Source organism: Mustelus asterias, chromosome 25 (assembly GCF_964213995.1).
Source record: "Mustelus asterias chromosome 25, sMusAst1.hap1.1, whole genome shotgun sequence".
Classification (NCBI taxonomy): domain Eukaryota; kingdom Metazoa; phylum Chordata; class Chondrichthyes; order Carcharhiniformes; family Triakidae; genus Mustelus; species Mustelus asterias.
The window spans coordinates 21,949,846-21,975,403 of NC_135825.1; the positions used below are offsets into that span (position 1 = coordinate 21,949,846).

The 25,558-nt window shown below is 42.1% G+C and overlaps 1 protein-coding gene across 3 annotated transcripts in view; it reads left to right on the forward strand.

Moving 5' to 3' along the window:
* Positions 1–3,448: 3,448 nt before the first annotated feature.
* Positions 3,449–25,558, forward strand: part of LOC144511859 (C4b-binding protein-like) — a 54,480-nt gene continuing 32,370 nt past the window's right edge. For 2 of the 3 annotated variants that reach the window (XM_078242254.1, XM_078242253.1), the window contains exons 1-4: positions 3,449–3,740; positions 14,085–14,285; positions 21,596–21,692; positions 24,522–24,595. In XM_078242254.1, coding sequence (XP_078098380.1) covers positions 3,662–3,740; positions 14,085–14,285; positions 21,596–21,692; positions 24,522–24,595 — 451 coding nt within the window. In that variant the 5' untranslated portion in view covers positions 3,449–3,661. The remainder of the gene's footprint in view (positions 3,741–14,084; positions 14,286–21,595; positions 21,693–24,521; positions 24,596–25,558) is intronic. The other variant, XM_078242252.1, reaches the window with a different exon arrangement.

Sequence of the window (25,558 nt, forward strand, 5' to 3'; positions counted from 1 at the left end):
ATTCAATCTGTTGAGTTTTATTCTGCATCTCTCTGGACAAAAATTTCTACAAATCTCTCGTTGTAAAATTTTTAAATCTGTGGCATCTCATTTATTTTCCAACTGAAATAGTCTAGTGGTAAAGCTTTCATTTCCATGCACCAAATGGGTAATTGTCTTCCCTAACGAGGAACACAACATGCTGGCTCAGACATTGGCACAGCAAGGCATCAGCGGCACAGTGGTTAGCACTGCTGCCTCACAGCGCCAGGGACCCAGGTTCAATTCCGGCCATGGGTCACAATGTGTGGAGCTTGCACATTCTCCCTTGGGTGCTCCGGTTTTCTCACACAGTCTAAAAATGTACAAGTTAGATTGATTGGCCGTGCTAAATTGCCCCCTAATGTCAGGGAGATTGGCAGGGTAAATACGTGGGGTTGCGGGGATAGGGTTTGGGTGGGATTGTTGTCAGTGCTGGCTTGATGGGCTGAATGGCCTCCTTTTGCATTCTATGATTCTATCCTGCTAATTACAATTTTCTCCTTACCCTTCAGTTCAAATTTTCTGGCCTGCAAATTGCAATTGTGACAATTATCTGGCAAAGACAACGGTGCACGTGAAATCTTAGTGAATGAAGGGACCACCAGTTTATCTTCCTAACAAATGAGATTTATTAACAAATGAGATTTAATCCTCGATGATTTCAACCTCTGCCTCCTCATTACCCCCTCCTGTATTCACTGGCAAACAGTCCTCCCTTAACCTCTCCTGGCACATAAACCTGCCTAAACATGTTCATGGTCACCCTTTTGACATTGCTATCTCATTTGCTGTTTTATTCCAATCATGTTAATCTCAGATAAGGCCATCTCTGATCACTTTTTAGTATCCCTCTTCACTCACAGTCCTATTACCTCTTCAAACTCCCCTTTTCTATTGTATCTGCCACATAAAAAAGATATCCCTCATTTCTTCAGCTTATTCATGTTTTGACCTGCACCATTGATGCCCTTGTCCCCAATAAAACCCTTAACTCTCTCACCCTCATCCTTCCTCTGGTATATCCCCCAACTTTGCTCTGTTAATTCCATAGCACACACCCCTAGCCAAGCTGTCCAGTACAGCTACAACACTGACATCCACCTGGCAATGTGGAAAATTGCCCATGTATGTCCTGTATATAAGAAACAGGACAAATCCAATCCAGCCAATTACTGACCCATCAGTCTACCCTCAATCTTCAGTAAAGTGATGGAAAACATCATCAACAGCACTATCCAATGATACTCAGTAACATCGTGCTCATGGACACTCAGTTTGATTTCTGCCAAGGTCACTCAGCTCCTGACCTCATTACAGGCTTGGTTCAAACATGGACAAAAGAGCTCAATACCAGAGGTGCAGTGAGAGTGACACCAAGGCAGCATTACATAGAGTATGGCATGAAGGAGCCCGAGTAAAACTGAAGACAATGGAAATCATGAAAAATCCTCTGCTGGTTGGAGTCAGACCTGGCACAAAGGAAAATGGTTGTGGTGATTGTAGGTCAATCATCTCAGGTCCAGGACACCTCTGCAGGAGTTCATCAGGGTAGTGGCCTAGGCCCAACCATCTTTAGCTACTTCAACAATAACCTTCCTTCCATCATAAGGTCAGAAATGGAGATGTTTGTTGATGATTGCACAATGTTCAGTTCATCCCTCACTCCTCAGATACTGAAGCAATCTATGTCGAAATGCAGCAAGGTCTGGACAATAACCAGGCTTGTGCTGAAAGTTGGCAAGCAACATTTGTGCCAGGACAGAAATCCCAAGGTATATTATGAAGCCAGACTAGATCCCAACAATTTTTTATTTTGGCATTAGTGTGAGGATAAGATATTTTAATCCAGGCATGATTCTAGTGGGAAGCTTTTATCAAATCTACTTTATTTAACAACACAGTTTAACTATAACATGAATTAGCTTAACCTTTAACAATTGAACAACACTTAAACATGACGGATACAATTCTGAACTGCTAATCTATCACTGAGTTCCAATCAAGCAATATTTCTCTTATAGATTTAAAACACACATATACTTGCTTTGACTGTTGCCAGGCCCCTTGACATTCAATGACATTACCATCGCTGAATCCCTCACCATCAACATCCTGGGGGGTTACCATTTACCAGAAACTGAACTGGACTTGCCATATAAATACTGTGACTGCCAGAGTAAGTCAAAGGCCAGAAATCCTGCAGTGAGCAAGTCACCTGACTCCCCAAATCCTATCCATCATCTACAAGGCACAGGTCAGGAGTGTAAAGGAATAACAAAGCCTCCTTCATGGGTGACCATGAGCATGTGTAGGCAGGTTTATGTGCCAGGAGAGGTTAAGGGAGGACTGCTGGCCAGTGAATACAGAAGAAGAGGCACAAGGAGACAGAGGTTGAAATCACCAAGGAGGAGAAACTGCTGATTAATGAATCGCCAAGGACAAGCAGAGCAGATACCTGGGAATCCACCAGCTGGAGATTCCCCTCCAAGTCACTCACCATCCTGAATTGGGAATGTATCACCATTCCTTCACTCACTGGGTTAAAATCCTAGAACTCCCACCCTAACAGCAGTGTGGGTGTACCTACACCTCAGGGACTGCTGCAGTTCAAGAAGGCATCTGGCCACCACCTTCTGAAGGGCAACTAGGGATGGACAATATGATAGAATCCTTATAATGCCGAAGGAAGCCATTTGGCCCATCAGGTCAGCACCAACTGCAACAGAGCATCATACCGAGGCCCTGTCCCTGTAACCCAAATTATTTACCCCACTAATCTCCCTAACCTATACATCTTGGGGCACTAAGGAACAATTAAGCATAGCCAATCTACCTAACCTGCATACCTTTGGACTGTGAGAGGAAACCGGAGAAAACCCATGCAGACTCAGGCAGAACGTGCAAACTCCACGCAGTCACCCAGTCTGGAATCGAATCTGGGTCACTGCTTCTGTAAGGCAAGCATTGCCAACTACCTAATTTATGCTGGTCTAGTCAGTGATGCCTACATCCCATAAAAATTAATTTATAAAATAGTTTCGCCATTTACAGTTTTAGTTAAGGTTTCACCTTGTTACAAAAATATTTGTTTTTTGACACCTTCACTCAACACAAATAAACTTTTATTTTCAAATTCAGTAAGTGGCACATTGAAAGTGCCTCAGTCTTAAGTCAGCAATAGGGGAGGGGGGGGGGGGGGGGTGGGGGAGGTTGCAGGTGTGCCAGGACCCCCACATGTGCAAAGAAGGGCATCAAGTATGCCTGGGTGCGCATGCGCACAGCACTGCTGCGGGCAGAGTGACAAGTGTGACGGGGCGCGCACGCGCAGGGTGGCAAGGGCGACCAGACGCGCGTATGCCGCGGCTACTGTGATGGGGCGCGCATGCGCAGAGCGGCAGGTGTGACGGGGCGCGCGTGCGCAGTGTTTGGCGGTCGGGGTGGGATGTGGTCAATTAACGGAAAGTGGAGTCGGAGTTAAAATCAGGAGCAGCATCGCCTGGCGCTGAAATATTGGCAAAGTAATCGGGACCCGGGAGAAGCGAAATATAAATCGGACTGGGGTCTAACGGCTTTCGGGAGGGAACATTCTAGATTTTTCTTCAAATTCCCGGGTCCGGCCGAGGGGAAAGTTTCCTGGAAGATGAGAGATCGAGAGAATTGGGGAATGTCGGAGAGACTGATCCTCGCTCTATTGGCCATCTGGGTGGCCCGGGTCACGGGTGAGCAATGTTCCTACATCAGGCAAAACAAAAGTCAACTCCACCATTGAAGGGGAGGCAGTTTGGGACACCAGTTTATGTTGCTCTAGTCAGTGATGCCCACATCCAACAAATCTATGATTTATCCCATAAATCTATGATTCCATTCTAAAATGAATTTATAAAATAGTTTCGCTATTTTCAGTTTTGGTTAACTTGATTGTTTTTATCCTGTGCACTTTTTTTCCCCAAATGGTCTACGAGTTAAAAAAAAATACAAAAAGCATCCGGCTTCTGATATTACATTTCGTGTGGCACACTGGGCAGCAAATTCTCTCACCTCCGAATCACTTGGCTTTGGTTTCAAGTCCCACTCCGATTTCAGTGCTGTTCTGTCCAAGATCCCCTTTATCGAACGGTAAATTCAGCCCAAGATGCCTATTTGCACTCCCGGGTGGATGCAAAAAGATCCAATTTTTAATAAGATCTCTGATGTCTTGATCCCCGATATATTTTATCCTGTAATTAACAGAACAGTTTGTTCTTTCTGGGAGTTTACTGTGCACGAACGAGTTGGCTGTTTTTACCGTACGCTTCAAAAACGCTTCACGGGCTGTAAAGTGCTTTGGGACTACCCGAGTGTGTGAAAGATACTACACAAACTTTTGTTTCTGCCCGCCTTGGTAGGGAATGTATAAAACACACAATTCGGAAGAATTGAAGAGTTTAGGCGTAAAGGAATATAAATGAGGATTAGCCCATATTTTAGGTTTTAAGGGACCAACAGCCAATCTAGTTTAATAAAAACGTGATAGCTAAGCATGCCAGGATAGGGGCAGTACAATTTTGGATGAATTGAAGTTTACATATAAAATAAAAGCAGAAGTAGACGATCTGATCCCTCGAATCTACTTTTATCATTCTATAAGATCTTTGCTGATTTGTTTGTTTCAAGTTCCACATTCCCATCTACCCCCAATAAACTTTGATTCTTGTTAGGCAAAGTAATCAATCTATTTCTGTCTTTAAAAGTATTCTGTGACCCCCACTTCCACAGCCTTCTGAGGCAAAGTGTTCCATCATCGCACAATCCTCTTGAGAGAAAAAAAATCTCATCTGTCCTATAAAGGTAACCCTAATTTTAAAACAGTACTCTCTAGTTCTGGACTCTCAAGAGGAAGCATCCTTTCAACATCCACCTTGTTAAGACCATTCAGGATCTTGTATACTTCAGTCACGTCACCCCCCCTCTTCTAAGCCCCAATGGAAACAAGCTCAGCCTGCCCAATGTATTCTCAGTAAGAAGTTTAACAACACCAGGTTAAAGTCCAACAGGTTTATTTGGTAGCAAAAGCCACACAAGCTTTCGAGGCTCTGAGCCCCTTCTTCACCTGAAGAAGGGGCTCAGAGCCTCGAAAGCTTGTGTGGCTTTTGCTACCAAATAAACCTGTTGGACTTTAACCTGGTGTTGTTAAACTTCTTACTGTGTTTACCCCAGTCCAACGCCGGCATCTCCACACAATGTATTCTCAGAAGACAACTCACTTATACCAGGTACGAATCTAATACACTGCCTCCAACACATTTACATCCTTCTTTTAATAAGGAGATCAAAACTGCACATTATATTCAAGATATAGTCTTACCAATGCCCTGTATAACTGAAGCATAACATCCTTACTCTTGTGTTCAATTCCTCTTGTAATTAAAAATAGCATCACATTAGCCTTCTTGATTATGTGCTGTATCTGTAAAATAACATTTTCTCTACTTTTGCAGTCAGAGTCAGAGATTTAGAGCATAGAAATAGGCCCTACGGCCCAACTTGTCCATGCCGTCCCTTTTTTTTAAACCACTAAGCTAGTCCCAATTGCCCGTGTTTGGCCCATATCCCTCTATAGCTGTCTAAGCACTTTTTTTAAAGACAAAAATGCACTTGCCACCTCTGGCAGCTTGTTGCAGACACTCACCAACTGTGTGTGTGAGAAACAGTTGCCCCTCTGGACCCTTTTGTATCTCTCCCCTTAAACCTATGCCCTATAGTTTTAGACTCCCTTTCCTTTTGAAGAAGATATTGACTATCTAGCTGATCAATGCCCCTCATTATATTATAGAACTCTATAAAATCACCCCTAAGTCTCCTATGCTCCAGAAAATAAAGTCCCAGTCTATCCAGCCTCTCCTTATAACTCAAACCATCAAGTCCCGGGAGCATCCTTGTAAATCTTTTCTGTACTCTTTCTAGTTTAATAATATCCTTTCTATAATAGGGTGACCAGAACTGTACACAGTATTCCAAGTGTGGCCTTACCAATGTCTTGTACAACTTCAACAAGATGTCCCAACTCCTGTATTCAATGTTCTGACCAATGAAACCAAGCATGCCAAATGCCTTCTTCACCACTGTCCACCTGTGACTCCACTTTCAAGGAGCTATGAACTTGTACCCCCCCGATCTTTGTTCTATAACTCTCCCCAATACTCTACCATTAACTGAGTAAGTCCTGCCCTGGTTCGATTTACCAAAATGCACCTCGCATTTATCTAAATTAAACTCCATCTGCCATTCGTCAGCCCACTGGCCTAATTGATCAAGATCCCGGTGCAATCCTAGATAATCTTCTTCTCTATCCACTATGCTACCAATCTTGGTAGCAATTTTCCTTGATCATTACCTTTGACAAAATTGACATCAGTCACACACCAATTCTGCAATTTAGTTCTTTTGTCTTTGGAACAAAGCTTTAATGAAGTCTGGAGCCAGGTAGCCCTAGCTGAGGAGTGGCGAGGTTATTGCTGGAACAGCAGGGTTAGGGGCATGGTTCTGGAGTACAAGTCTTCTGAAACCAACTATGATTCACAGCCGTTCTTAGCTAAATAATTCACCAATAAAGAGCTCAGAGGTTTTCTCCATTTTTGTTCCTCCACTGCCTTGAACACCAAACCCTACAATATGTAGAGTGCATAGCAATGGCGCACATCGACCAGGGACACAGTACAATTTGAGCACTTAATGTACATCAGCCCCATCATGGATCTCCTTTAGAAAACTCATCTTACTTCACCCTTTTCACATCATTTGAAATATTTGTTCTGTACAGTACACCCAAATATCACTCAATTTCTCAAATATCTTCTCACTGCCCCTGCATTGAATGATTTCATAAGCTCCATGATTCTTATCAATTGTATTGCCTTCTTTCCTTCCCAAATCTCCCTCTCCATATATACTCTTCATCCCACATTCACATTGTTTTCTTCCCATGTCTTCACTACCCCCATTGTTACATTTGCCTGGTTTTATTCTTATTCAGTCACACCCAGAGAATATTTGCAATGCTTTCTCACATCAACTTTGTACTGTTGCCTCTGGTTCCCTCAAGGATTGATCCTTAGCTGTCATTAGTCAGCAACATCTAAAACATGGCATCAGTTTCCATATGTACACTTGCAACGTGCATTTTTTACCCTGCCTCCACCTCTGTGGAACCCCTTCATTGCCCAATACGTGAGCAGAAATTTCTAGTGTGGAGGAACCAGAAACCTTTGTCTCCAGTACTCATTCAAAATGTCATACTCCGATGCTGCTCATGGCGAGCTGAACCAGTCTGTTTGCAACATTGTTGTCATAACTGATCTTGAGATCAGCTTCCAACCACATTATACACACTTCTCCACTTATTTCTACTTTCATAACAAAACCATGATGCACTCCTCTCATTAGTTACTTAAACCACCATTCACACCTGTGTTATTTCTAATCATTCTTATTCCAATATACATTTGGCTGGCCTCCCATATTTCACCCCCTGCAAATTTGGGGTCATTCAAAACTCTGCTGCCCACACTCCAATTTGAACTGCATCCCATTTACCCATCACCCCTGCTCACTAACCTACACTGGCTCTCACTCAAGCAACACAATGAATTTTAAAGTTGACATCCTTGCTAGGCATTCAGCTCTCTAATGGACAGCATTTCACCATCCCACTCTCAAATCCCCACACTAACCACTTGCTTGTTGTTCGCACAATGTGTAATGTACTCCACCCAGCTCACAAGTTCCCTTCCCTCACCACACCAGAGTAACACGGTAGTTAGCACTGCTATCTCCATGCGCCAGGGATGCATGAAGATGTTCAATGCCCGGCTTGGGTCACTGTCTGTGTGGAGTTTGCACGTTCGCCCCGTGTCTGCCTGGGTTTCCTCCCACAATCCGAAAGACGTATTGGTTGGGTGCATTGGCCATGTTAAACCTACCCTCAGTGTACCCCAACTGGGATTTTTACAGTAACTTAATTAGTCTAAGCCTCCTCGTGACACTAATAAATAAACTTTGAATTGAACGCCAAGATCCTGTGCCTTGGGAATAACCATCCACACAACCTCCTCTTCCTCTCTGCCTGCCTCTGCTCCCCACCCCCCTCCTCCTCCTCCCTCCCGGCCTCCGGGGCCTAACGTGGCTCTGGGTTGTTCTCCCCGGCGAGCGGTGTGAAAGCAAAGGGCTGAGAAACAGCAGCAATGAAAGGCGGGGGCGCCGCTTACCCGTGACCCGGGCCACCCAGATGGCCATTAGAGCGAGGATCAGTCTCTCTGACATTCCCCAATTCTCTCGATCTCTCATCTTCGGGAAAACTTTCCCCTCCGCCGGGCCCGGGAATTTGAAGAAAAATGGAGCAGGTTCCCTCCCGCGGCACGATAACACTGCGCTACTTCTCCCGCTGCCTCCTGTGCTCACAAATAACCGTCTCCCCCACCTTCCCACCCTCCCCTCGGTTGTAAGAGCCTGGACTTTGTGGTCAGCAACAAATTAACAATGCTCACTATCCATTACACTTCCCCATGCACTGTTTATGCTTCTTATTTTACTGTGACTTGCAGTTGTTCAGCATTCTTTACAGAGGACCTGGGATCTGTGTGAACAGGGCTGGCATGAGTATGCCTCCTTCACCAATCAGATTGAAAAAATCTTTTTGAAATGTACAGAATATAAACTTGGAAGTTGCAATATTTAGTTCAGTGAAAAATTGTGCACAGAAGGTGGATAAAGTGAAATAAAGGGACTGGATGAAATATATGGGGGGGAGGGGGAGGTGCTGCAGGAGATAAAGATGAAAACCAATTCTTCAATAATAATTAAAATTTGAAGAAATCAGATCCACACTCCATGCAGAGGGATTGCTTGGCAATAATTAAGACATAACAGACCATTAAATATTCACTAATACTTGAATGAACAAGCTTTAATTTTCTCTGGAGTGTTTTGGCATATAGCTAGTGGGCAATTGTGTATGCCCATTGTGTATGTGAATGCCAAGGCCTTTAAGTGAGGTACTGGTATAGCGAAGCTGGAGGAGTAGGTGATCTCTAAAAGCAACTTCCTGATTTTTGCTTTGAACTGAGCATGAATGGACACTGCAGATGTCAAAATATTATGAGGGCTCTTTTTGACATTTTCCAGTGGGCTATCTTCCTTCAGGGGGCTGTGTTTTGGTCTTCAGGGGCTCCTTTTTCATTCTCATAATTCCTTTATTATATAATGCTGTCATATTGTTTCATTATGGTGGCACAGTGGTTAGCACTGCTGCCTCACAGCGCCAGGGATCCGGGTTCAATTCCGACCTTGGGTCACTGTCTGTGTGGAGTTTGCACATTCTCCCCGTGTCTGCGTGGGTTTCGTCTGGGTGCTCCGGTTTCCTCCCATAGTCCAAAGATGTGCGGGTTAGATTGATTGGCCATGCTAAATTGACCCTAGTGTCAGGGGGATTAGCCGGGGAAATGTGTGAGGTTACGGGAATATAGCCTCGGTGGGTTTGTGGTCGCTACAGATTTGATGTGCTGAATGGCCTCCTTCTGTACTTTAGGGATTCTATGAATCTATTACCCTCTGTATACATATTGATTTTTTTGGGGTTTCCTACTTTACAGGTATGCTAGCACTTATACCAAAAAACTGTATACATATATAATGAAACCTTTTTACTTGGAATCTGATGAAACCCTCCTTCATTACCTCAAGACGCGAATATTCCAACACGATCCTGGCTGGTCTCTCACATGCAATGCTTCTTACACTTATGGACATCCAAAACTCTGCTGCCTGTGTCTTAACTCGCAGCAAGTTCTACTTCCCGATCAGCTCTGTGCTCGTTGACCTACCTTGGCTCCCAATCAAGCAACATCTTGATGTTAAAATTCCCACCTAGGTTTTCAAGTCACTCAATGGCGTCATCTCTACCTATCTCTGCAATGTCCTCCAGCACCACAACCCTCCAAGATATCTAATTCTGGGCTCCTGTGCATTCCCAGTTTCAGTCACTGCACCATTAGTGACCATGCCTTTAGTTGTCTAGACTGTAGATTCTGGAATTCCCTCTCTACACTACTTTGCCTCACTGTCCTCTTTAAAGCACTCATTAAAATCTATCTCTTTCACCAAGCTTTTGACCTACTATCATCTTAAGTGGCTCAGTGTAATACTGTGTTTTATAATGTTTGTCTGAAGCACCTTGCAATGTTTCATTTCGTAAAGGCATTTTATAAATTTAAGTTGCAGCATTGGTATCCATTTACTCAAATCTAAATTCCATTTTATTGCCTGCCTAAGGCTTTGAGGTTTTCTATTTCCTTTTGCTGCTCCATCTTCAAGCTTAGTTTGCGAGCACTGAAACTCAGTCCAGATTACCTGTGTCGATCAGAAAACTCTGGCATAAATTTCTATTATGAAAACCAAACTTACTTTGGTGTAGCTGAGTGCAGAGTTCAGGAACTTCAACTCTCAGTGGATCTCAAAGCTTTTGTGCATGCGTAGACTGGGAGCAAGCTGCACATGTGCAGTTCTGCAAGCTGAGCCATTATTGATACTATCCAAGTCTGGCAATTGAAGAAGGCTCCAGAGCAATCTTGAGGATCCAGAAAGGCAACCGAAGGTTGTTAATCCCATGCTGTGGGCCATTGGGACAAAGGTATTCCTTTGGAGCAATGGTGTTCTCCTTGGCACAGCTAAAGAATTGATGTTGTGCTTGTGATTGGTGCAAGATCTACTATTACAGAGCTTGATCTGAGGTATCAATGGGACAGTGGCCTGTTGAATTACTTGAATAAAATAATCAGCTTCCTGTGTGTTTTGTTAGAGTGTCATCCCCCATTGGTAATGCACCAGTAAAAGGTTGGCAATTTCTTGTAAAAGTGGCTCATTTGGTTCCAATCATTAAGAATTATGGTGGTAACTGTACTTATCAGAAGAGTGTGTTCTGCTGGGGAGTAAAATTGGTGTAGGTATATAATGCTACAGGGCTAATGGTGCTTGAGTCCTTTTGCAAAGCTGTTTTGACCACAACCATTGTCAGTTGCATCGCTTGAGAATCTAGAGTTGGGACAGAGAGGTGAGTTTCGATGGAGGTGAGGGGATTGCTGCGGAGCTCAGGAAATCATACCCTTTGTTACTCCTTGAAGGAGAAGGGATATATTAGGAGATGAAGTGAGAGCAAGGATTCCAGTCCAGATCCCAAAGAAGGTAAACCCTCCCCTCTTACTGCAGGCATTACTAGTCCAGCACAGAATGAGCAAAATGTAAACCTGATAATTCAATGGCTCTTTTCAGAGCCACCTGCAGGATCTGTGAAAGCACTGGCTACTCTCAGAGGGCATCAGAGTCCAGCAAAGACAAGTCCCACCATTGGGGTCCAGGCCAGTAGAATCTGACCCTGTATCTCTAATATATTATTTGATAAGAATACAGTATTTTTGTAATCCAATTTAACTTGAAAATCTGTTAAAATTCCAAAACAGTTAAATAAAATTTGTTTAATAATTGTGCTTCAATCCCCATACAGATTTAAAAAAAGATTAATTTCCCAGGCATAAATTGAGATAACGGAAGGACAAGATTTTATGTCTTAATACTTTTGCTGTAACTAGCAGTGGGGAGGCAGTGGAGAGGCAGTGGCACAGTGGTATTTTCACCGGACTAGTAATCCAGAGACCCAGGATCCAGGTTTGCACCCCACCATGGCAAATGGTGGAATTTAAGTTCAATAAAACATCTGTGACTAGATGTCGTTAAAAACCCTCGAATGTTCTTTGGGAAAGGAAACCTGCAGCCCTTAACGACAGGTGACTTCAGACCCACAGCAATGTGGTTGACTCTTAAATGGCTTAGCATTTGTATCCACCAATACAACGAAAACAAACAAAAAGGAATGAAACTGGATGGACCACCCAGCATTGACATAGGAAATGGAAATGATCCTGCAAAGTCCTCCTTACAAGTCCTTGTGCCAAAATTGGGAGAGCTGTCTCACAGACTAGTCAAGCAACAGCCTGATATCCACCCCACTGGCAGGACAGACCCAGCAGAGGTGGCGGGCAGCACAGTGGTATACAGTCGGGAGGAAGTTGCCTTTGGAGTCCTCAACATCGACTCTGGACCTTGTGAAGTCTCGTGGCACCAAGTCAAACATGGGCATGTTGAACACTACTTGGAGGAAGCAGTGAGAGTGGCAAGGGGTAGATAACCAAGAATGTTTTGGTAGTACCACCATGGACTGAGCTGGACTAGACTGCTGGACTGGGTGCAGGTGGTGAGGAAACCAACAAGAGGGAGAAACGTACTTGACCCCAACCTCGCCAACTTGCCTGCCGCAGGTGCATCTGTCCATGGCAGTGTTGGCAGGAGTGAACACTGCACAGTGCTTGTGAAGACGAAGTCCTGTCTATCTTTGGAGAAAATTTGCTAATTTTGATTTATTATTGTCACATATATTAACATACAGTGAAAAGTATTTTTTGTTGCGTGCTATACAGACAAAGCATACCGTTCATAGAGAAGGAAATGAGAGAATGCAGAATGTAGTGTTATAGTCATAGTTGGGGTGTAGAGAAAGATCAACTTAATGCAAGGTAAGTCGATTCAAAAGTCTGACAGCAGCATGGAAGAAGCTGTTCTTGAGTCGGTTGGTACGTGTCCTCAGACTTTTGTATCTTTTTCCCGAAGGAAGAAGGTAGAAGAGAGAATGTCCAGGGTGCGTGGGGTCCTTAATTATGCTGGCTGCTTTGCCAAGGCAGCGGGAAGTGTCGACCGAGTTAATGGATGGAAGTCTGGTTTGCGTAATGGATTGGGCTACATTCACAACCTTTTGTAGTTCCTTGTGGTCTTGGGCAGAGCAGGAGCCATACCAAGCTGTGATACAACGAGAAAGAATGCTTTCTATGGTGCATCTGTAAAAATTGGTGAGAGTCATAGCTGACATGCCAAATGTCCTTAGTCTTCTGAGAAAGTAGAGGCGTTGGTGGGCTTTCCTAACTACAGTATCGGCATGGGAGGACCAGGACAGGTTGTTGGTGATCTGGACACCTAAAAACTTGAAGTGCTCGACCCTTCCCACTTCGTCCCCGTTGATGTTCTCCTTTACACTTCCTGAAGTTGATGACAATCTCCTTCGTTTTGTTGACATTGAGGGAGAGATTATTGTTGCCACACCAGTTCACCAGATTCTCTATCTCATTCCTGTACTCTGACTCGTTATTGTTTGAGATCCAACCCACTATGATGGTGTCGTCAGCAAACTTGAAAATCAAATTGGAGGGGAATTTGGCCACACAATCATAGGTGTATAAGGAGTATAGTAGGGGGCTGAGAACACAGTCTTGTGGGGCACTGGTGTTGAGGATGATCGTGGAGGAGGTGTTGTTGCCTATCCTTTCTGATTGTGTTCTGTGAGTTAGAAAGTTTAGGATCCAGTTGCAGAGGGAGGTGCCGAGGCCCAGGCCACAGAGTTTGGAGATGAGTTTTGTGGGAATAATAATTTTGAAGGCTGAGCTGTAGTCAATAAACAGGAGTCTGACATAGGTGTCCTTGTTATCTAGGTGTTCCAGTGTTGAGTGCAGGGCCAGGGAAATGGCGTCTGCTGTGGACTTGTTGCGGCGATAGGCAAACTGTAGTGGATCCAGGTAATCCGGGAGGCTGGAATTGATTCGGGCCATGACTAACCTTTCAAAGCACTTCATAATGATGGATGTCAGAGCCACCGGCCGATAGTCATTAAGGCACGTTGCTTGGTTTTTCTTAGATATCGGGATGATAGTTGCCTTCTTGAAGCAGATAGGGACCTCAGAATGTTGGAAAAAGAGGTTGAAGATGTCTGTGAATACTCCCGCCAGCTGATCCATACAGGAAGGGAAAGACCAAAAAAGAGTACTCGGTTATCAGCAAATCGAAGTAATGTTAAAAGGCCTAATGCTTGGATGGAAAGAGAGATATCTATTTAGAGGAAGAGATCTTGGAGTTAAATATTGGCCTCTGAGCTATCTGTAAGATATATACTGCGGAAACACTGAGCTTAAGTGTTTTCTTTTATTTTAAAGGTAACTGTGGCAAACCTCCACAGTTGGAAAATGGCTCCCCAACTAAGAAATTTACGTCCGAGACCTCGTTTGATGTGGGTACCAAGATTACGTACAAGTGTTATTTGGGTTACATATTCAACGGAGGAATATTAAATGATTCAAGATCTGTTACCTGTAGGGAGGATTCAACATGGACACCATTACAGACCATTTGTGAACGTAAGTGATGAATAGTTTTACTCCAATCTATTGTTTTTCTCTTTGCCTGTTCTTTTACATGGAAAGTGATTCCTACTGGACCAACATAGTTTCATGAATTGTAAGTAACTCTCTCATACTTAATTATAAAGTGCAAAGTACATACACATTCATTTGTTCTTTACCTCTGGTTTGCATATCTTGTCTGTGTTAGGTGACCCAAAACTGTTAAGTACTTAAGCATCAAAATTGCCTTAAAATTCCTTGAAGTATAGTTTCTCCAGTGAAAAGTCAACCCACAAAGCAAGCCATTTTACCTGCTCAATGTTAAAAATGTGTTGTCATTCTCACACTGTCCAGCTGCAGAAATTGTTTGATATTGCGTACTGATAAAATTATCTGGTTTTAATCTGCCAAATGTAGGAAAAATTATAAATTATACTATTTTCTTCCGTATTCAGCAAATCTTTATTATTGTTATTTTGTAGATTTAGTCAACACACTAATGCTTAATCATTTGATTTATTATTGTCACATGTATTGGGATACAGTGTAAAGTTTTGTTTTTTGCGTGCTATGCAGGCAAACTATACAGACAAAAACATGTCTTTCAAAGAGTACATAGGAAAGAAGGAAAGGAGAGGATGCAGAGTTGCAGAATATAGTGTCGCAGTTACAGGTGGGGAGAAGAGAAAGATCAGCTTAACATATAATAGGTCCATTTATAAGTCTGATGGCAGCAGGGAAGAATCTGTTCTTGAGTCAGTTGGTATGTGTTCTCAGACTTTTATATTTTTTTCGTAACGCAAGAAGGTGAAAGAAAGTATGTTTGGGGTGCGTGGGGTCCTTGATTATGCTGGCTGCTTTTCTGAGACAGCGGGAAGTGTAGATGGAGTCAATGGATGGGAGATTGGTTTGTATGATTGACTGGGCTATGTTCATAATCTTATATAGTTTCTTGCGGTTTTGGTCAGAGCAGGAGCCATACCAAGCTATGATACATCCAGAAAGGATGCTTTCTATGGTGCATCTGTAAAAATTGGTGAGAGTCGTAGCAGACATGCCAAATTTCCTTAGCCTCCTGAGAAAGTAGAGGCGTGTTGGGCTTTCTTAACTATAGCATCGGCATGGAGGGACCAGGACAGATTGTTGGTGATCTGAACATATAGAAACCTGAAGCTCTTGACCATTTCCACTTCACCATTGATGTATGTCCTCCACTACGTTTCCTGAAGTCGACGATTAGCTCCTTTGTTTTACTGACATTGAGGGAGAGATTATTGCCATCGCACCATTTCACCAGATTCTCTATCTCTTTCCTGTACTCCGTCTAGTCATTGTTTCAGATCCAACCCACTGCAGTGGTGTCATCAGCAAACTTGAAAATGGAATTGGAGTGAAATTTGGCCACACAGTCATAGGTTTATTAAGAGTATAGTAAGGGACTGAGGAGCACCGGTGTTGGGGATAATCGTGGCGGAGATGTCATTACCTATCCTTCCTGACAGATCCAGTCGCAGAGGGAGGAGCTAAACCCTAGCCCTAATGATTCCTCGTTAAATCAGGTTCCTTCTCCTGCAGCCTGTTACTCTTCCCTTTATCCTGTAAGCTTCAATCTGACATTTTTTTTCATGTGTCCCTGACTGGATCACTAGTATTAGTGCAGTATTAAGAAAATTTGTCACTATGCATGTTCGAAATCTTAAACCTATACTCGATATAAATAAAAGTAATGATAACATTAAAGCACAACAATGGGATAGAAGGGAAAGTGTTTTAAAAATCATTGATTGACTTTAACATAGAATAACTGCAGTATCTACCCAAGGCATCTAGGGTACTAGACTGAAAGATTGTCCATGTAAGACCTCTGACTTAGTGATACAGGTATTCAGGATTTGGCTATATTTCTCTCTGACTTCAAAAATCATTGTTTCTCAAAATAAAGTAATTTGCATAATAAACAGTTCTTTACGTGATTTACTACACAAGATATCTTGGTGGGGTGGGGACGGAGGAGGCCTCCGGGGGGATGAATACAGTTTCAAAAACCAGTAACAGAACGGAGAGTAAAGAAACGGTCAGGAATCCTACTTCAGATATGGCAGTTAAGGCAAAATTATTAGAACTATCTTGATTAAACCAGAAGAGAGAAATAGTAAATAGGTGAATAAAGCATCAGTGCTAAGGGACAGGGGACATGTTAGAATGTATGACCCAAATAAGAGTTATTAATACAAATGCATGGAGTGTAAGGAATAAATTAAATGAGCTGCAGGTATAAATTCAAATTGGAGATTATGATATAGTAGCCATTACGGAGAGATAGCTGCATGAAGGTCAAGACTGGAAACTCAATATACCGGGTTGTAAGGTTTACAGGATAGGGAAAATGGCAGAGGGAGTGGAGTAGTTTTACTGATTAGAAACAAAACCACCGATCGAGATCTTATGGATGCATGGGAATTTTAACTTTAACATAGATTGGGAGAGGCAGGCAAGTACCTGTCAGAAAGGTAGTGAATTTCTGGAGTGTGTCTGGCACTCTCTCCTACAGCAATATGTCCTGGATGCAACAAGGGGACAAGTAATATTGGATTTAGTAATGAACTGGATTTAATTATAGCTTGCAGGAAGTCCCAAGGAAATTAATAATGGATCAGGGACAGGGTCTAAATAAAATTAACTCAAGTAAAACATTGATAAGGAAATTAATGGAACTAAAATGTGACAAATCCCCAGGAGGGTATTAAAGGAAGAAGGGGAGTACATTGTAAATGCGCTAACTATAATCTTTGAGTTCTTTAGATTCAGGAGTTGTCCCTCTGGATTGGAAAATTACTCATGTCACTCTGCTTTTAAGAAGGGTGAAAGAGGAAAACCAGGGAATTACAGACCAATTAGCTTAACATCTGTTGGGGGAAATTATTGGAGTCTACAATCAAGGATAGGGTAACTGAACACCTTGCAAATTTTCAGTTAATCAGGGAGAGGCAGCATGGATTCATGACAGGCATTCCTACCTAACAAACCTCACTGAATGTTTTGAAGAGGTGACTAAGGTAGTGAACAGGGGAATGTCTATGGATGTTGTTTATATGGATTTCCAGAAGACATCTGATAAAGTACCACATAAGAGACTGGTAACTAAGGTAGAAGCTCATGGAGTTAAGGGCAAATTACTGACATGGCTGGGAAATTGGTTTAGTGGCAGGCGACAGAAAGTAGGGATAATAAGTAGGTACTCAAATTGGTGGGATGTGACTCGTGGTGTCCACAAGGACCTGTGTTAGGGCCTCAATTATTCACATCATTTATTAATGACTTGGATAATGGCATAGAAAGTCACTTAGCCAAATTTGCTGATGAGACAAAATTAGATGACATTGTAGACAGTGTAGATGATCGCATAAAATTACAAAGGGATATTGATAGACTAGGTGAATGGGCAAAACTGTGGCAAATGGATTTCCGTGTAAACAAGTGTGAGGTTATCCAATTTGGACTGAAAAAAGATAGATCCGGGTACTCTCCAGATGTTATGACGTTAAATACAGTGGTGGTTAAAAGAGATTTGGGGGTTCAGGAGCATAGATCTTTAAAATGCCATGAACAAGTGCAGAAAATAATCTGGAAGGCTAGTGGAATGCTGGCCTTTATATCTAGAGGACTGAAATATAAGGACACAGAAGTTGTGCTGCAGCTATACAAAACCCTAGTTAGACGCCACTTGAAGTACTGAGAGTAGATCTGGGCAACTCACCTTAGGAAGCAGATATTGGAGGGAGTACAATGTTGGTTTACAAGAATAATACCTGAACTTCAAGGGTTAAGTTATGAGGAAAGATTATATAAATTAGGCCTGTTTTTTCTCAAATTTAGAAGGTAAAGGGGTGATCTGATTGAAGTCTTCGAGATTAACAGAAAGAGACAGGGTAGATAAAGCTAAATTTGTTTTACTGATTGGAGATTCCAGAACAATTGCCTAAAAATTATGGCCATACCTTCAGGAGAGATATTAGGAAGCATTTCTACACACAAAGAGCGATAGAGGTTTGGAACTCTCTTCCACAAACAGCATTTGATGCTAGAACAGTTGCTAGTTTTAAATCTAAGATATATTAATTTTTATGATAAGCAAAGATATTAAGGCATGTGGGGCCAAAGACAGGTACATGGAGTTAGGCCACAGATCAGCCATGATCTCATTGAATGGTAGAACAGGCTCAAGGGGCTGAATGGCCCACTCCTGTCCCTATATTCCTATATTTAAAATTAATCTGTGTTTGTTTCCCTTTTGCTTTTTAAATGAAAACCGTCTCTCTATGTACTAGTTTCTCCATTCGTACCCAAATTCAGTGGTATAGCTTAGATTGTTCATTTAAATTCTTAAGCATTAGTTTAAGCTCTTCTGCCACAACCCCTGCCCAGCACCCCTTCCACTGCAACCGAAAGAAAGTTTTTAAATAGGTTTGTCACGGGGAGTGATCAACTCCATTGTTTATTGGAGTGCTTAATTACCATCCCAGTCTGTTTTAGTTACCTGTGCCTAGTGATATATCAAATCTGGTGGAATGTTTGCTTATCTTCTGTGTTAATATCTTTATCTGCCTGTCAGAAATATTTCAATTGAAAAGACCAACAAAAGTGAATATTTGCTGTTGTGTTTTGGGATTGCTGATAACAATTGCTTTTGCATGGATTAGAGGGTTGGATGGAGAGAAATTTGTTGAGTATATTCAGGAGGAATTTCTCATTCAATATGTGGATGGCCCGACTAGAGAGGGGCAAAACTTGACCTCCTCTTGGGAAATAAGGAAGGGCAGGTGACAGAAGTGTTAGTGAGGGATCACCTTGGGACCAGTGACCATAATTCTATTGGTTTTAAGATAGCTATGGAGAATGATAGGTCTGGCCCGAAAGTTAAAATTCTAAATTGGGGCAAGGCCAATTTTGATGGTATCAGGCAGGAACTTTCAAAAGTTAATTGGGGGAGTCTGTGGGAAGGCAAAGGGATGTCTGGTAAGTGGCACGCTTTCAAAAGTGTGTTAACCAGGGTTCAGGGTAAACACATTCCTCTTAGAGTGAAGGGCAAGGCTGGCAGAAGTAGGGAACCCTGGATGACTCGGGATATTGAGGCCCTGGTCAAGAAGAAGAAAGAGGCACATGACATGCATAGGCAGCTGGGATCAAGTGAATCCCTTGAAGAGTATAGGGGGTGTAGGAGTAGAGTTAAGAGAGAAGTCAGGAGGGCCAAAAGAGGACACGAGATTGTTTTGGCAGATACGGCAAAGGAGAATCCAAAGAGCTTCTACAAATACATAAAGGGCAAAAGAGTAGAGGGAGTAGGGCCTCTTAAGGTTCAACAAGGTCATCTATGTGCGGATCCACAAGAGATGGGTGAGATCCTAAGTAAATATTTCTCATCAGTATTTACTGTTGAGAAAAGCATGGATGTTAGGGAACTTGGGGAAATAAATAGTGATGTCTTGAGGAGTGTACATAGAGAAGGAGGTGCTGGAAGTCTTAAAGTGCATCAAGGTAGATAAATCCCCAGGACCTGATGAAGTGTATCGCAGGATGTTGTGGGAGGCTAGGGAGGAAATTGCGGGTTCCCTAGCCGAGATATTTGAATCATCGATAGTCACGGGTGAGGTACCTGAAGATTGGAGAGTGGCAAATGTTGTGCCTTTGTTTAAAAAGGGCTGCAGGGAAAAGCCTGGGAACTACAGGCCAGTGAGCCTCGCATCTGTGGTGGGTAAATTGTTGGAAGGTATTTTGAAAGACAGGATCTACAGGCATTGAGAGATGCAAGTACTGATTAGGGACAGTCAGCATGGCTTTGTGAGTGGAAAATCATGTCTCACAAATTTGACTGAGTTTTTTGAAGGGGTAACCAAGAAGGTAGATGAGGGCAGTGCAATTGATGTTGTCTACATGGACTTTAGCAAGGCCTTTGACAAGGCACCGCATGGTAGGTTGTTGCATAAGGTTAAATCTCACGGAATCCAAGGTGAGGTATCTAAATGGATACAAAATTGGCATCTTGACAGAAGCCAGAGGGTGGTTGTAGAGAGTTGTTTTTCAAACTGGAGCCTGTGACCAACGGTGTGCCTCAGGGATCAGTGTTGGGTCCACTGTTATTTGACATTTATATTAATAATTTGGATGAGAATATAGGAGGCATGGTTAGTAAGTTTGCAGATGACACTAAGATTGGTGGCATAGTGGACGGTGAAGAAAGTTATCTCCAATTGCAAAGGGATCTTGATCAATTGGGCCAGTGGGCTGACAAATGGCAGATGGAGTTTAATTTAGACAAATGCAAGGTGAGGCATTTTGGTAGATTGAACCAGGGCAGGACTTACTCAGTTAATGGTAGGGCGTTGGGGAGAGTTACAGCACAAAGAGACTTAGGAGTACAGATTCATAGCTCCTTGAAAGTGGAGTCACAGGTGGACAGAGTGGTGAAGAAGGCATTCGGCATGCTTGGTTTTATTTGTCAGAACATTGAATACAGGAGTTGGAATGTCTTGTTGAAGTTGTACAAGACATCGGTAAGGCCACACTTGGAATACTGTGTGCAGTTCTGGTCACCCTATTATAGAAAGGATATTATTAAACTAGAAAGAGTGCAGAAAAGATTTACTAGGATGCTACCGGGACTTGATGGTTTGAGTTATAAGGAGAGGCTGGATAGACTGGGACATTTTTCTCTGGAGCATAGGAGGCTGAGGGGTGATCTTATAGAGGTCTATAAAATAATGAGGAGCGCAGATCAACTAGATAGTCAATATCTTTTCCCAAAGGTAGGTGAGTCTAAAACTAGAGTGCATAGGTTTAAGGTGAGAGGGGAGAGATACAAAAGTGTTCAGAGGGGCAATTCTTTCACACAAAGGGTGCTGAGTGTCTGGAACAAGCTGCCGGAGGTAGTAGTAGAGGCGGGTACAATTTTGTCTTTTAAAAAGCATTTATATAGTTACATGGGTACGATGGGTATAGAGGGATATGGGCCAAATGTGGGCAATTGGGATTAGCTTAGGGGATTTTTTTTTAAAAAAGGGCGGCATGGACAATTTGGGCCAAAAGGCCTGTTTCCATGCTGTAAACCTCTATGACTATGACTCTATGTAAATAAGGACATTGAAGACTGAGTCTTACCTCCGTATGGGGGAACAAATTTGCCTTGCCTAAATTTTAATTGCTAATTTAGCCGTAATTTCCAGGGAAGCCTGATCTTGGCCAATACAATGTTGACAATAAATTCCGCAAAATGCTATGGAAATCTTGGTGTTTTAAAATACTTTTTCTATTTCCCTTTTTCAATGTAGCAAAGACCTGTGGTAATCCAGGAAAGATAGTGGATGGATATTATGAGGCACCAACTGCTACTTTTGGAAGTAAAGTTACTTTTTACTGTAACACTGGGTAAGTATTTGCTTTACCAATTGTTGAATGAGGCTAACATGATTTTGGTGAAGAGTTATGTCTTTACTTTTTAATTACTCGTGACATTAATATTTTAGGCAGCAGAATACTATTGATCCCTCTTTCCAAGTACCTACAGTGATTCTAGAACTAATAGCTTATATTACTCTTGTAACCATGGTCTTTTCTAAAATCTCACTGGGCATTTATGCCTAACCTTTGCCCTCTGCAGTCTACCAGAATTGGTGATTAGGTCTGCCCAGTGTTTCTTGGCAACTCAGGAGTAACTGTATGCATGGTGTGCACATGCACAGTGTCTTGTAGGATGTCATGGCTTGCAACTGAAGCACATTGAAGGAAATAAAATCAGACAATGCTAAATGTACTCAGCGAGTCTGGCAGCTTTCCAGCCAAAACTCTGTTAACTCTAGGCGGTACCGGAAAATCCCAGCCATGAACAAGGATGGAAAGTTACAACCAGTGTTTCAGGTCTGTGCCCTTTATCATCACATTGACTGAACCTTGCTGGACCACGACCTTGTTTATGAAAGTCATTGCTGCGTGTGTGATTGACTGCATTGGGGCCAAATATAGTTACCTGAGTTCTGAGTGGGATAGGGAGGGAGAGCAAACCAAACTGAGAGAGGCAGGGAGAGTTTATTTCGGTCTGTGACATGCACAGTTTTATAATGTGTTTTATTACAGTAGTCAAGCAGCTTTGGTGCTTCTTTCTGAGGACTAAGCCTCACCACTGTAAGTCAGTCTTCAGCGATGGGATGTGGAGGCAGAATATTGAATTAGCTTTGGGCCTGCTTTCGTTTTTTTCTTTATAATGTACTGTGTATTGTAAAAGTCATAAAATCCTACAAAAATGTTAGTTCCAATTGCTTAGACCCATAATTTTGTTCAATCAATGGAAATTGTTTGGTGTAAAATGCTAGGGGTACCAGAAATTTGAAATAAAAACAACAAACTCTGGAAATAATCTTTTAAGCCAGCATCCATGGAGAAAATGTTTCCATTCAATGGCATTTCATCAGTACTCAGTAAAGTTAGAAATATGACACGGCTACAGTTCGAATGCTGGAAAATGGAATTAGAATAGATAGGTGTTTGATTGGCTAGCACAAACTTGATGGGCTCAAGAGCCTCTATCTGTGCTGTAAAACCACGACTCCAACAGTCTTTAACCAAGTACAGAGGTAAGAAAATGACAAAAAAGATAATGGTACAATACAGATGAGACAAGAAACAAATAGTGGGTCTGGACGGGTGTAAATGGCAACAACAGAAGCATTACCCGCAACTAGCTGCGGGTCCAAACAAATGGGGACTGAATACATCAAATCAGAGTTGACAACCCTATTTCACATGTGTCCCTTACTCCTCAGATTCTTTCCTGGATAGAACTTCACTGGATTCAATTCTCAATCCTAAAGACAACTTTCAAGTCCCCCTCATTTTTTTCCACCTCTAGGAAGTGAAGTTATTGAATGAGCAGTTTCTTCACAACTGGACTTTAAGTTTCTGTATTAACCTCAACACTTTTCTCAAAAAACCTGTCAGTAATTCTGCTGCTATCCTATACAACTTAAACAAAAAATAAATACAGTTTTCCAGGTGTGACCGAACCAAGCCTACCTACAGTTTTATCATTTAGGCTTTGTTTCACACCCTCTGCCATATATTGCTACAATTTTTGCTTTCCTCATAGGCTATGATCACTGACTTTGATGTTTCATAACATCTCATGTTGCCCTGCTTCCTGCTCTGTTTCCTCAAGTATATTACCATTTTAATATATAACCTGCTTTCTTGTTTCTTTGCACTTGTCAATGTTGAATTCCATTCATTATTTTCTAGCTGTTGACCTCAGCCATGCAGGTAGCTTTGGATTATCACCGATTCATTCATATCATTGGCATGGAACTTGTTTTTTGTGTTATGAACGTACATAATTGCTTGAAAAATATTCTGTTCTTTTTCAGCAGTTCAAAATTTTTTTTTAAAAAAGCAACCTGTGGGGCTGCACTGGCAACTTATTTCCTTTCTTCAATCTTCCTCGCACCACCACTCTCTTTTTGGCTATCTTTATAGCCTTGTATTTTCCTACTACCTACCGTATAGACGTGATGACTCGCACTGTTAAGTGGAACAGCATCAAAGTAATAAACCTAGTAGGTAAGATCCACTACCTCCATCCACTGCACTAGATCTGTAGACTCTTCGCAGAAGCCCAAATGACTGCTTCTCTTGTCAACTCCAGGCAATTTTGTGGCTTCCACTTTCAAATGTAACTGTTTAATCATTGTTAAATATAGACCATTTCTGTTGTGAAATTTTGGGTTGGAAGTTATGCAAAGCCCTCCCTCCAATTGGCTTTGCTGACAGCATTACAAAGCTCAGACATCTAAATATAATTGATGCCTGAATTGACATTCCCCCTCAGTGCTTGAGGTTGCTGATCGCTTAAATGAAGCATTTTAATAAATAAGCAATGAGGCCGAAGGATGAGCCAAGCTTTGCACCAATATCCTTAGTGATTCTGTTCAGATGAACAGAGCAGTAGACTGTACTCATTAAGGATCGTACTAAGAACAATCCAGCTTGCTTTGATTTTTACTCGGTTTCTCTGCCGATGCATTCTTTGCCATTTTGTTTTATGTACAGTTGTATTAGTTTCAAGACTTGCATCCATTGAAACCATTAGCGGTTTTTCTGATCAGGATGCTGTACAATTGTTGCATTTAGCTGCAAGATTGATGTCGATTAATTGGTCATTTCTGCTTTTTTTTACAGTAACTCAGTAACTTGTTGTTTTTTATCTAGATACAAGATGGTGGGTAGGAACTTCCGAATGTGTAAAGCTGATGGTTGGGATGGTCAAGTCCCAACATGTGAAGGTAAGTCAAGTTCCTTTTCCTTGGGCGGATGATTTGCATTTAAGCAAATAACATCACTTTCCACCTTTGGCCTTTTGAGGCATGCTGCCTATGATCAGCATAAACATTTGTGCCTGGTGTGACCAAATGTGGATTGTATCTTCGAATTTTTTAAACGTTTAAAATTGCTTTGTTTGTAAAGGGCCTGTGGGACATGAAAGTAGGAGAATTTGCAGCCCCTAGGTTTCTTCAGTTGACTCTTTGCCTCATCAGCAAGGCACTGGCATTAGCGAGAACTCGTGTTGAAGAAGTTGGAGAATTCCTTAATCTGCCAAAGACTTGGAGCTCACTGGACTTCCCTGATTTGCATACATATTGACAGGGTCAGTGACAGATGACATGAGTCATATCTCAGGACCAATAATAACAACACCTACATCTCCATTAGTCTGCCCTGAGTATCTACTTTCTTGCATCTGTTAGGAAAACAAAGAGATGTATATTTGTATTAGTAAACATTAGAAATAAAGTATAGTTTTAAGTGGGTTTCATTTAGTGTTTTTACATAATAAAGGGTAAACTATAGTTAGATTCATGATGAAAAAAAGATGTATGTGTGGGGGTTTTGATTTCAATTCCAACTGTGCTTCTATTGTACTTGGAGAAGGTTCAGCATGAAGAATAAATAAAAGCTAGCAGAAGCATGTGGTCGCTGCTTAGTAACTGGAGGCCCTTTTAAGGTAGAAAGGCTTTTTGAATTTTGTTTTAGCTGAATTTTTTGCAGTGGAGATAGGACACCAGGGAGTAAGCACCTCTCAACTCTGCCAGGAAAAGACAAGTTGGACAAACAAGGGAGACTTCCCAAAGAACCAGATTCAGCCCAGAGATAAGCAGGGAATGGGGACAGAAAGAATGTTTTAAGAAGCCTGATGTTGACCGTACTAGAATAGAAACAGGCAGAACTGGGAAGAAGGCTAAGTTAAG